The sequence below is a fragment of the Rhineura floridana genome, chromosome 22 (genome assembly GCF_030035675.1).
Source record: "Rhineura floridana isolate rRhiFlo1 chromosome 22, rRhiFlo1.hap2, whole genome shotgun sequence".
NCBI lineage: Eukaryota > Metazoa > Chordata > Lepidosauria > Squamata > Rhineuridae > Rhineura > Rhineura floridana.
In genome coordinates, this window is record NC_084501.1 from 15,411,271 (window position 1) to 15,424,609 (window position 13,339).

Below are 13,339 nucleotides of genomic sequence, written 5' to 3' on the forward strand. Positions count from 1 at the left end.
GCCCTATACATCTTAGGACCAGGACACCTGAAAAGTCATCTCACCCCTTATATCCCCAGTCGATGACTGCGCTCTGGCAAGTGACGGCCTCCTGCAGATACCATCTTACATAGGAAACAGACTTTTAGTGATGTGGCACCTACCTGTTGGAATTCTTTCCCCGTAAATATTAGGCAGATGCCATCTCTGGTATCTTTTTGGCACCTATCGAAGACCTTCCTAAATCAACAAGCTTTTTAAGTAGAGACTTTATCCCAGCTCTGGAATTGCTTTTTAAGGTGTTTTTAACACTTTTTAAAAATATATATTTTAATATGTTTTATTTTAAAGATGTTTTTAAGATGTTTTGTTTTTTAAATGTTTTAATATTTTTTTATTTTTTATTTATCTTGCTTGCCTCCCCGGGCTACTTCTGGAAGGAAGGATGGGATAGTAATTTAATTAATTAATCACCACCACTATCATCTTCTCCAAAGCAAATCAGAGGAAAGTCATTTTGTAACCACAGAAGTGTTTTGAATGGTGTGAACGATGCTCTGGTCTAAGGGTTATGCTTTGAGAGGCAATGTTATCTTGGAGTCTGGGTTGGAGAAACCACTTGCTCAACCTGGCCTTGTTAACACTACTTTTGTTCCTGACTGAGTTATAGTAACCAAATAATCCCCAAAGTCTTTGGGCAAACGAGAAAGGTTTAAAAATATGTGAGGAGAGAATGGAAGCCTGCTTTAAAATCAGGATAATTTTGGATTAAGACAAGGGAAATGAAATGTATTTATACTGACTTTAATTCATCCTTTATATATACATAATATAATATCTCCTGTCCTTGAAATGGAAAGGGTCTACGGAGCTCTTCTACTGATGGCTTTTACAGAGTAATCTCCTCCCCCCGACTGGAAGCTGCAACATACGGGAGTGCATGGGAAGGATGGGGGAGCCCCCTCCCTTCTTTCCATACTTTCTTTACCGCCTCCCGTGGTATTTGACCTGAATTGGACACTAGCTACCGGTATGTCCCAGGGACTTTACCTACATCAGGCCACCGCAGCCACAGCCTCTCATGGTGGGGGGCGCCAAGCCGGGCTGGACCCAGAGGCAGGCCGGAGTCAGAGACTGACGGGGTCGGGTGTTGCGGCCTGCTGTGATAATCTTTCGGCTTCTGAGGATTGGGAAGCACCCCTGCAACAGCCGGCACTCTGCCATACAGCCTTTATTTTGTTTGTTATCAGTCGTGTTTGCACCCTGGCTCCTCTGCCTTGGCTTCCTTGAGAAGAGCTGCCCTGCTGGTTTTGATTTTGAGGGGCCTGTTATCTCGCCCCTCTCTTGCTTGGAGTTGTTGGACGTTCGGGAGGGATGTTACTTTGCATCTTGCAAATGAACTATCACCACACTGGTTTGATGCTTACACCAGGAACCTCCCCACCTCCAGATTATACAAGAGAGAAGCCCTATTATAATAAATAATAATAATAATAATAATAAAATTTTATTTTTGAGTCGCCTATCTGGCCGAAGCAACGGCCACTCTAGGCGACGTACAATAAGAGGATAAAATACAATATAAAACCAAGAACAACATTCAATAATTAAACTAACTGCCACTCTTACATGTAATCAACAGCATTAAAAACTAACCCACCCCAGAAACCCCATAGGCCTGCCTGAACAGCCAGGTCTTCAAGGATCAGCAGAAAGCCATCAAGGAGGGGGCATGGCGAAGATCGAAAGGCATGGTGAAGATTATTATTGGAACTTGTTGCTTCTACGTCATTGTTTAGTTTTTATTGTTAGTTGTAATGTTTTGATGTTTACATGTTCTGCTTTGTAAGTCGCTTAGAGCGGCTGACAATTCAGCCAGATAAGCGACTAATAAGTCGAATGAATAAATAAATAAAAAAGGCTGAAAATAAAAACAGCCGCTAATGTACTTATTTGTCCAAGCAACACTTTGCATAGAGGATGCTTGCTTGAGATCTTCTTTCTCCTAGGAAATCTGAGACTTAGGAATGAGAGATGGGGGAGAAATTTGATTCACTCCATATTTAAAGAAGATCCTACTTAATCTGCACTTTGGAAAACAATATGCAGACTGAAACACAGCCCTCCTTCAAAAATCACACTTCTCCAAATTTTGCAATGCAGTTCTCCATCCAAGCAACATGCCCAAAAATGCATAGACTGAGGTAATGTTTGCATAAAGATGCATATACTAAGTGAAAATAACATATGGCAAATGTGTTATATTAGGGAGCATTGCTTTGCAAAAAATGTGCATATTAGGCCAAATTGCATGCAGAAATGTATATATTAGGAGAAATCCTCACTCAAATGCTGATGAACTTTCACCAAACAGATATAGAAATGTGAAGAACTGAGCAAGAATGCAAAACATGAGAAACTGGGGAAAAAGAAATCAACAGACTGTCTCATCCCTACTTGCAACACTGCTGGCCTCCCATGTTGTAGGGAAAAGCTAGCAATCAGGCAAGATTTCCTGACCTCTGACACCTTTTTTCATTTCATTTATTATTATGTCTATATCCCACCTTTCCTCCTAAGTGCTCAAGGTGGAGTACAAATGTCTTTCCCCCCTCCCAATTTTATCCTCACAACAACCCTGTGAGGTAGGGCAGGCTGAGAGACAGAGACTGGCCCAAGATCACCCTCATGACTTTTAAGACTGAGCAGGGATTTGAACCCTGGTCTCCCAGATTCCAGTCCAACACTCTAACCACTATACCACATCGGCTCTCGTGTTGGCTTCCACAAGTTCACACAGACAGAGAAAACATCACTTGTGAAGGAATCCAACAGGTCCCACCAATTGTAGATGACTTCCCCCCTTCTTGGGGCCAATGCTCCAGCTCATCCAAATACTATTTGGTGCCTTTTACAATGACCTGGACCGATCAACATTCTGAAACATTGTGGAGGTGGAGGGGGCTGAATGGTAAATGCCCCATACAAAAAAATGGTTAAGAATATTTGGAGAAAAAATGCAAAATGTTCTTTTATCTGGGACGTGGTGAGAAAAAGAATATTGTCTGAAATTTTCCCAGGGGTGGATATTGTTAAGGGTTAGAGATGGGGGCGGATTTTGGCATTTTCGGGTCTGTTACTGAACTCTGTCAGAATCTGTAAATCCCGTATGTCTTAGGATAGGGTTTGACTAATGCTTGCAACTGTCAGAGACACCAGCTTTTAGTTTTTAAAAAGCCAATCCGTGGCTAGTTTGACATTGTTATGAACGTTAACAGCTTTGTTCTGAAGTGCTGCAATGTGTATTCCTTTGAAGTTCTGTCTCAATGAGGTGATAACAATCACCATTAACATCTTTGGACAGCACCGCAGTAACCTAAGGTAATAGGCAAAATTGATAGGCAATGATCTGCCTAATTTAAATTTAAATAGAAAACGCAAGAGATCATCAGTAGAAAGTTTGCCAATAGCATTAGCAATTTTGTTAGCTATTACAAGTGAATTGGAAATAGCAAAAAGAAAAAAATTGTGGGAGGGAAATGTTGCAGATTGGCACCACAAGCCAGTTGCGAAAACCAAAACATGGACTGGAACCAACGAGCAAACCCCATCCCTATTAATGGTGCTGAGAGTTATTACAAGACCCGCTCTCCCCCTCATACAGCTACAATTCCCAGAGTGCTTTAACAATCCATCCCTCTTCCCAAAGAACTCTGGGAATGGTTGCTGTGTGAGGGGAAATAAGAGTCCTGTGACAAAATCACGTGTTTACATTTAAGAGGGAAAATATCACTGTTAACTTATATTCAGTTATGATAGTGTTAATAGAAAGTTGAGCACGATTGGCTGGAGGGTTTGTGAGGGAGGGGGAAATGAAGGGTTTTCTAAAAAGGTAGAAAAGACCGTTATTGGGGAAGTAGGGTTTTGGGGGCTTGTTCTGTCAACATCTAGGGAATGGGATTTGGGGTTCTTATTGTGGGTTGGTTTAGTGTGGGTAGGTAGGCAGGTTAGGTTTAGGACTATATCAAATATAACATCTATAATATATAGTATGATCATAATAAATCTTTGTTGTTGGATTCTGTAAAATTCCACATGCATGCTTTGTCTTCATATTGCCACCTAAATGAGTTCAAACCTAATATCCACAATTATCGTCAGACAAATAAACTATATATAAACCAGTAGGTACATTCTAGGAGAAAGTGGGGATTGCTGAGGTTTGTGGTGCAGTAGGTAACTGGCCCAGGCAGAGGCAGATGTCCTTGGGGTCATCTGTTCCAAGTGTGAGGGACAGGAGTGTTGTAGACCCAGGGCCCGGGATGCCACAGGTGTCCTAATGACTCTCAGCACCTTGAACAAATGACAGCTCCTCGGAAGCTCTGGGTGGGACCATGATCATTAAAGTGATATGATATTCAGAGGTAGAGTGCTTCCAAACACCAATTGCTGGAAACTGCAGGAGGGGGTCCTGCTTGTGGGCTTCCCATTGGAGCATCTGGTTGACTACTGAGAGAACAGGATGTTGGACTAGATGGCCCCCTTTTGGCCTGATCCAGCAGGCTCTTCTTATGGACTTATGATGTATCTTTTAAGCTACTTCTTCTTTTTGGGGTGTGTGCCTGCTTCTAGGATTGAGGCCAGGGAGGGTCATGATCTGAGTGATTCAGGGAGATTAACACTTGTTGAAATGATCCCAAGCTTCTCACAGGGAAGCCCAAAGTCTATATTCCAGTGCATTTTCAAAATGGTTAACAATAATATTGCTTATGAAGGGTGCCACCATGTGGTAGCAGCTCATACTCGCAACAACAGAAAATCTGGCTGTTCAGCATATGGAAATAAGAATTTAGGAGCCTAAGAAGAGCCTGACTGATGGATCAGGCCAACAACCCATCTAATCCAGCATCCAGTGTAGGTAGAGCATAGCCTTTGTAGTTTGTAGCCATGGATAGCCCGATCCTCCAATAATTTGTCTAATCCTTTTTTAAAGCCATCCAAGATGATGGACATCACTACCTTTTTGAGGGAGCAAATCCAACAGGAAAATGAAAAGCAGGACCTGAATGCAACGAATTCCTCTCCTATGGTTTCCATCAATAGCCCTCAACAGTGGAGATAGCCATTGTGGCTAGTAACAGCTGAAACTCTAATCCTCCAAAAACTCCTTTCTGTTGTCTGTGTTGGATCCTCCAATATTCAGCTTCATTGGATGGGTCTAAGTTCTAGTATTATGAGAGATGAAAGAAAATGTTTACATTCTCCCCTTTCTCCATACTGTGCATAATGCCAAACACTTCTATAATGGTGCATCTTACTCTCCTTTTCTCTAAACTGCAAAGGCCCAAATGCTCTAACCTGTCCTCATAGGGGAGTTGGTCCATCCTCTTGATCATCTAACAATCTTTCAAACACTGACTTCCTATCTAAAAAGCAAATGCAGAGAGATCCAGTAACTCAGATTACATGGTCAATTTAGATATTTTTTTGTGAATGTTCCCCCATGTGATAACAGCTTGAACTTTGGACAGACCAGCTCAGATTGAGGGAAACAGTTAGGTTAAAAATCCATCCCAAGTAGTATCTTTGTTTGGATGACCTTGAGCCATCCAAATCCCCCCCTCTCTCATGTCTCAACCTAATCAACTAATCTCCCTCCCCTTAAATATTAGACAGGCGCCATCTCTGCTATCTTTTCAGCACCTACTGAAGACCTTCCTCTTTCAACAAACCTTTTAAGTTGAGACCTTATCCCACTCTGTGTCTGTGCTGGAATAGCTTCTCAAGATGTTTGTAAAGCTTTTTCTAATAGGTGTTTTTAAAGAAGTTTTGTTTTAACATATTTTGAAGTCTGCTTTTAAGATATTTTAGAGTGCTTTTAGTGTTTTTGTTTGCCGCCCTGGCCTCCTTCTGGGAGGAAGGGCGGGATATAAATAGATAACTAAATAATAACTAACTAACAAACAAACAAAAGGAATGTCTTCATCCTAATTAAGAAGAATGGGCAGAATACAAATTAAATGGAAGACAAAAGTTTGCGATGCAAAGGTAGCTTTAATGAGAAGAGCAAAGGGAATGAGGGAATAGCAGTATTTTTCCCCCAGAAAGGCAGATGATGATAAGAACTCAGCTGATTATCAGTCTGCACTGTTGTTTCAACAGCTGCAGAAATAGTTTCAAAATACTTCAGTGGACACAGTTTGAATCTTCCCAGATTCTCTTCAAACATGGCATTTAAGTCCATCATTTAAGTGCACGATGATGATCCATCCATTATCCTGGAACAGAAAAGGGGTGGGGTTATATGCTCCCCACTACCACAAGTCATTCTTGTGAAGTTAGTAGCTAGCAATATAGCTTGGGAAGGATATCATTGCAATTTTGCTTTTTTCTGGTGTGCTGACATGGAAAAGAAAAGCGCGTGTGGAACTGAAGTGTAGACACACTGGTCATTCAATTCATGGAGCTAGAATCAGCTGGTTACAGAAGATTGAATGATTTTCTAAAGTCCATTGTTGTAAGCTCAAACTTTGGGTTCATCTGTTGTTTCTCCAGTTGTCCAGTGGCATTCAGTTGGTTTCCTCTGGGTTCAGTAGGAGGTGTAGTATGAGGTGCTGGGCATCAATGCCAAGGTTCCACCATAGGAACTGTCTCCACCACATCTGGTGCTGCCACCATAGCTGCGACTGCCAGAGTATGTGATTCTTCTGCCACTGTACCTGCTGCCACTGCTGTATCCATATCCACTGCTACCATATCCACCACTACTGTATCCGCCACTACCATATCCACCGCTGGTGTATCCACCACTACCATATCCACCGCTACCATATCCACAGTTACCATATCCACCACTACCGTATCCACCACTACCGTATCCACCACTACCGTATCCACCACTACCATATCCTCCACTGCCACTGTAACCACCACTGCCACTGTAACCACCACTGCCACTGTAACCACCACTACCACTGTAGTGGTGTCCCCCACTGCCACTGTAATGCCGGCCACTGCTGATTCGGCGTCCTCCACCACCACCCAAGCTGCCTCCTGAGCTGCGATGGGTTATTCTGACTCCTCTATCACCACTCAAGCTGCCACCTGAGCCACGACGGCTTATTCTGACTCCTCTATCACCACTCAAGCTGCCACCTGAGCCACGACGGCTTATTCTGACTCCTCCACCATGACCCAAGCTGACTCCTGAGCCACCACTGCCACCACCCATGCTGACTCCAGATCCTCCAATGCCACCACTCATACTGCCTCCAGAACCACCACCTCCACTGCCGCCACTGCCATAGTCACCTCCACTGCCTCCTAATCCACCACTGCCAATACCACCACCTAAATTACCTCCAGGTCCACCACTGCTGCCACCACCCAACCCACCTCCACCAATACCACCACCCAAGGTACCCCCACCTAAACTGCTACCTCCATGCCCCCCCCAAATTCCACCCCCCAGTCCACCACTAATACTACTCCCACCTAAACCACCATGGCCACGGCCTCCCAAACCCCCACCTCCCAAACCACCACTACCACCAATACCGCCAAAACCTCCTCCACCACTCCCCAAACCGCTACCAATGCCCAAGCCACCACCTCTACCAATACCTCTTCCACCACCAAATCCTCCCCCACTGCCTCCGATGCCTCCATATGCAACACCATAGCCTGCACATGGGTTGTATTGTTCAATGCCAAATGCTTGGTCAGGGCAATAAAGTGCTGGTCCTGGGATTGTCAAGACGAAAGGTGGTGGCTGTATCGTCACACAGGAGTCAGGACACCTGGCATAACACTGGTCCGACATCTTTGCAGGGTGGCAATTGTTTCTGAAAGAGCACAATGACAGATGAATGCAGTGGGCAATATTTGGTTCAACAGGCACATGTGAAATCCGTATGTATCAATTATGAGGCTGTTAAGATCACACCCTCTGCTGTGTTTCATACAGAAGCTCTTGAGCAGATATAAGAGCCCTACAGCTGGATCAGGCCAAAGAACCATGTTGTCCAACATCCTGTCCTCACAGGGACCAACCAGATGCCTACGGGAAGCCCACAAGGAGGACATGAACAGCAACTCTCTTGTTATTCCCAGCAACTGGTAGACAGAGACATACTGCCTCCAACATTGGAGGTAATATATAGCCATCATGACAAGTAGCCAATTATAGTTTTATCCTCCATGAATTTGTCTCATCTTCTTTTAAAGCCATCCAAGTTCATGGCCATCACTACTTCTTGTGGGATGTTCACAGACTAAGGAGATTAATCAATTCCATGGAGGAGAGATCTAACAATAGCTCTTACTCATTATTTTTATTTAGGACAGGATTCTTCAGCCATGGATCTTCTGAGGTTCTTGGACTACAATTCTCATCATCCCCAACAATTTTAGCCAATCACCAGAGATGATGGAAGTTGTAGTCCAACAACATCTGGGGATCCAAGGACAAAGAATGCAGATTTAGATTTTCACATCCTGAGGCAGGATCTCATAGAAATAACATAGGTTTGGGGATGACAGCCGATGAAGACTATTGGGTTTATGCTCTGTTTGTGAGGTTCTGCTTGGCCAGATGTGGGAAAGAATGCTGGATTTGAAAAACCTTTAATCTGATGATCCCAAAAGGCAGTTCCTTGCAGAAAGGCTGTGAGTTTGGTAGTTCTTGAACTGGGACAAGATAAAATCTCTTCTGAATAAGAGCCAAGGGATTGGGCATGGTTGAATTTGTACAGGTGCCATTTATTTTTAGAAGAGGATTGATGGAGAGAAACTTGTCAGGTGGTGGTTATTGTCATGGGAATATTTGTGTTGTGAACAGGGATGGAACACTTTGGAAATAAATAAGGGAGAAGGTTGTTCAAACCCCAATCACAGCATCACTTGAAAAACAAGTCTTCCTGAACACAATCAGACTATCATATAAGTGAGCTACCCTTATTTAATTAATTGCCAACTTTCAGGACTGGGTGATCTTCTTAACCAGCATGGCAAAATATTGTAACCTGCCCTGAGGTGAACATGATGCAAATCTGAAACCAACTATGTCAACAATAAATGTTTCAATGAAACCATTAGGGTGATTTCTGAAGATCTGGTCCTTTTGGTACATGGAGCTCAACCTAAAAAGTCTGGCAAACCAGTAGCTCCCAAGTTCACGGGTTCCAAAGCCCCACAAGAGACCCGAAGACTTAATGATGAAGGGCTTATTAGATGATTCATGTAGGGCTAGCTAGAAAGTAAGCTGAGCTACATTTCCTCCTCCCCCTCAAAATGGGAAGTTTAATTTCAAAAAGGCCAAAACAGCCTGTCTTCCTGGCTTGCTACCAATGAGAGAGGATGGAGACCACTGCTGCATTGAATGGTAAGTTTTGTTTAAAGGGAAGTGGGTTGAGAGTGGAGGGACTGATTGCGTTAACTGGGAATTATACTCTGGCTCAGATTTTAATCTAAGCTGGAGAAGAATCCAGGGGGGTTATAATTTGTTTTTGAATTTTTTTGTGTAATATGTTTTATAATGTTTTGTTCACCGCTGTGGGGGCCTTTTAGCCAAAAAGTGGTATATAAATAAACTCATCATCATCATCATCATCATCATCATCACCATCATCAATGTTCTCGTCTTCTTTGAGGTGTGCATTATAAACCCACAAAGCTCATATCTAGATAAAAAAAGCTTCATTTGCATCTCTAATTTGAGTAACAAAGCTCATTTTGCACACAGGTGGCTGTACTATTTTGGGTGGGAACTCTTCTATGTACATTTTAAAACCAAAGAATATATATCATTTCCAAACAAACTGTGACAACATGAACCAACCATCTCTGCTAGCAACACTATGAGGCAGCAAGATAGATTTGTATAAAGACAATGTAATGCCATTGAGCTATGGGTGTTCTTTCTAACATAAGAAGTTGACTTACAGTCTAACTGTTGGTCCATCTCATTCAGTACTGCCAACACTGGCTGGCAGCAGCTCTCCAGGGTTTCAAGGAAGGAGTCATTCCCAGTTCTACCTGAAGATGACAGGGATTGAACCTGGAACCAAATCCACCACCACCACCTATACTACCACCCAAGCTACCTTCACCTAAACTGCCACCTCCATTGCCCCCTAAACTTCCACCCTCCTAATCCACCACCAATACTATCTGCAATGCAAAATCTATGCTTTCCTTAGCTGAGATATCATCCCATCTGAGTTTTTTTCAGAGTTTTTGAGTTCCAAATTACTACATCTTGTTTCCAAAGAAGTACCAGTGCAATGAGAATTAACCACTGTTCCATTCTTTAATTATTTTCTAATTTTATACCAAGAGCTGCCTGTGTGCAATTTTGCCACAGCGTTCAGTGCATTCAGTTTTCCCTTCCTTCTTTTGAACTAGTGATGTGGACATGCATAAAACCCCACATGGAAAAAGGTGTGATTGATGGGATTGTAACTGTTGCCTTTGTGTACATTGTTTTCTCAAGCTGCAGCAGCACATTTTGCTCACCGTACTAAAGCAATGTACAAAAAGAACCTTGTTGTAAAAATGTGTACAGATAGATTGTTCTGCAGTAATTTAGCAACGGACGTATGTACATTCAGAATGTAGAAGGGGTAATGCAAAGCAAGTACAATCTTCAGGAAATTAGGTATGTCGTAATTCCAAATTTAATTTTAGAAAATATCCACCTTAAAGACAGGAGGAGTGTGGTGCAGTGCAGAGACAGTCTCTGTTACGATAAAGGAACAGGGAAATTCTTCCATCCCTAGTTTAGTTGCCGTCTGGGTCATTTAGATAATATTTTGGAGTTTTTCATTAGGCATAATTTTTTTTGCCATTGCATCCTTTTTTGCTTCGTTACAGCTGTGCTTCTCTGTAAATCGGCTGCACCATCAGGCCCAAAGCAAATTGCACATGGGTAAAAACTTGGAAGCAAAAAGAGCAAACCAGTAGGCTGGTGGATAGGGCAGGCATCAAGGTTGCCATGGTTAGGCATCTGCAGAGGGTCCACACCCCAGCAGAAGGTCCATACTGACTCACAAGGGTCCTGTGGACCTGCTTGAATAAGAAGATGGACTCACTGAGGGAGTGAGACTCCTGGAGAGTGTCTTGCTCAAAGGGCCTCCAAAACCTGAAGCTGACACTGGTGGTGAGTTCCACAGGTTGGGTAACACCATTCTTCAGGCTCTGCTACACATCCTTACCTCCAAGGATGGGTCAGCATGAAGAAAGCCCTTTCTCACCACAATAATGGGGAGGTCTATATCTATGAAATTCAAGCTTGAGAAGAGCATTTTAAAAAAAGAAGAATCTCAATTCTTGTTGATTAATTCTAACGGAATCTTAACAGGTTTCTCAAATTTGAGTTCCTCCACCTTCTAATAAAATACTTTCATCTGACTGCAATGATTAGAAGGGCCATAACTTAGTGGCAAACCATTTGGTTTGCCTGCAGAAGGTCCTAGAAGGTCTGCCAGTCAGTGTAGAAAATGCTAAGCTAGATGGACCAATGAACTGATTTGGTAGAAGGCATGCAGACTACAATCAGCTGCAGTACCTCTCTGTAAATGTTAGACAGGAGAACATCCACAGTCCCTTCTTCAGCATCTGAATTGCATGCTGAAGCCCCCAGGTTCAATTTCCAGTAGCTTCAGGCAAGGTTGGGCCTGAAATCCTGGAAAACTGCAGCCACTCAATGTAGACAATGTCGAACTAGAGACACCCAATGGGCTGACTCAGTATAAGGCATCTTCTCATGTTCCTACGATCCAAATACAGATCCCAAGAATATTGAATGAAGGTTGTGGTTGCAGGCAGAATCATACTGGGAGCATCGATTTGAAGGGTCCCACTACCCCACCCACCATTTAGTTCAAGTGCAGTCTCAGCTCTGAAAGAAACCTGCTCTGACTTACCTGGTTGTTCTTGGAGGATGCAAAGAGTCAAGAGAGGTGATGAAGGAGGCCCTTGAGTGCCAACCTTTTTATACAGTTTCATGCACCACCAGGTGGGTATGTCACACTGTCGGGTGTGATGTGATGTAACCCACTGGCACCTCAAAAGAGATTGCTCTTAAGAAATCACCCACTCTCCACATTCTCCAGCATTTAGTTATCAAGCCAATAGTAACAATCACCTTCTTGCTGGTGTTTACTATTCTTTTCCCCTTAGGCTCAAACACGCCATGGACTCCACCCAACCAAGTTTCCAAATGGAGGTTATGAACTCTTAGCCTTAATACTTTAAGTGGAGGGGAGCCTGAGCTTTGCACTTCTGTGTAAACATTTGGCACAGCAAACATGGAATCGGGTTGGAGACTATGCTCCAATTGTCCCTAATTGCCAAGGAAGTCTGCAAGGACCTGCCCTGGAAAAATGGACTCTCCCTATTTTGTCCATGACCCAATGGGATGAATTGAGCAAAAATAGTTTCCAGACAAACAAATGGAAAGAAGGTGTTCACAAGACATGGATGACTTTGAAAGGGGGAATCAACAAATTTATAGAGGACAATAAGGCGATTGAGGGCTAATAACTGCAATGGCTATATAGACTACTTCCAACACCATTTGCTAGGGGAAAACAGCAGGAGAGAGGAGTGTTGCTTTTTTTTATCATTAATTTTTATTCAAATTTTCAAAGACAAAAAACAAAACAAAACAAAAACAATTAAACAATAAAATAAAATGTTGACTTCCGATTTGTCGCAGATCAGTTATAGGTCTACAATATATAACAATCCTGTCTCTAAAATTATATTATAAAATCACTTTCCTCCAGCAGTTATCTTAATTAATCATCAAATCTCATAAACATTACTTTATTCTTTCCACAAAAAGTCAAAGAGAGGTTTCAATTCCTTGAGAGATATATCTTTCAATTTTTCTCCAAATAAACATATTGCTTAATCCATCTGATTCAAATCTGTTAGGCCCAATAATTTCAATAGCCATTCTTCCATTATCTATATTAATTCCATCTTCCATCTTCAATAATCCTGTTAAGTCCAGTAATTTCAGTAGCCATTCTTCCATTATCAGTATCCCATAATAATCTTGTTGTCATTGCCATAGTCCAAATAAACATATCGATTAATCCATCTCGTCAAATCTGTTAGGTCCAATAATTTCCATAACCATTCTTCCATTATCAATATTAATTCCATCTTCCATCTTCAATAGTCCTGTTAAATCCAGTGGTTTCAGTATCCATTCATCCATATCAGTATCCCATGATGATCTTGCTGTCATAGCCATAGTCATATAACAAGAGTCTGATGGGAATTTCCCCCATCACAAATATGTCCTTGCCATCAATTCTGAATATGTTGCTGAAATATTGTTGTAAAATCA

The 13,339-nt window shown here is 42.3% G+C and overlaps 1 protein-coding gene across 2 annotated transcripts; it reads right to left on the reverse strand.

Moving 5' to 3' along the window:
- Window positions 1-6,013: 6,013 nt before the first annotated feature.
- On the reverse strand, window positions 6,014-12,006 carry LOC133375022 (uncharacterized). Of its 2 annotated transcripts, none has more exons than XM_061606474.1 (2): window positions 11,904-12,006; window positions 6,014-7,823 (listed from the first exon to the last, which is right to left on the reverse strand). In XM_061606474.1, the coding sequence occupies exon 2, from the start codon at window positions 7,799-7,801 to the stop codon at window positions 6,569-6,571; it is 1,233 nt and encodes a 410-aa protein (XP_061462458.1). In that variant the 5' UTR covers window positions 7,802-7,823; window positions 11,904-12,006; the 3' UTR covers window positions 6,014-6,568. The 2 variants fall into 2 exon arrangements, with proteins under 2 accessions (XP_061462458.1, XP_061462459.1); XM_061606475.1 differs by lacking the exon at window positions 11,904-12,006 and adding an exon at window positions 9,922-10,001.
- Window positions 12,007-13,339: the final 1,333 nt, after the last annotated feature.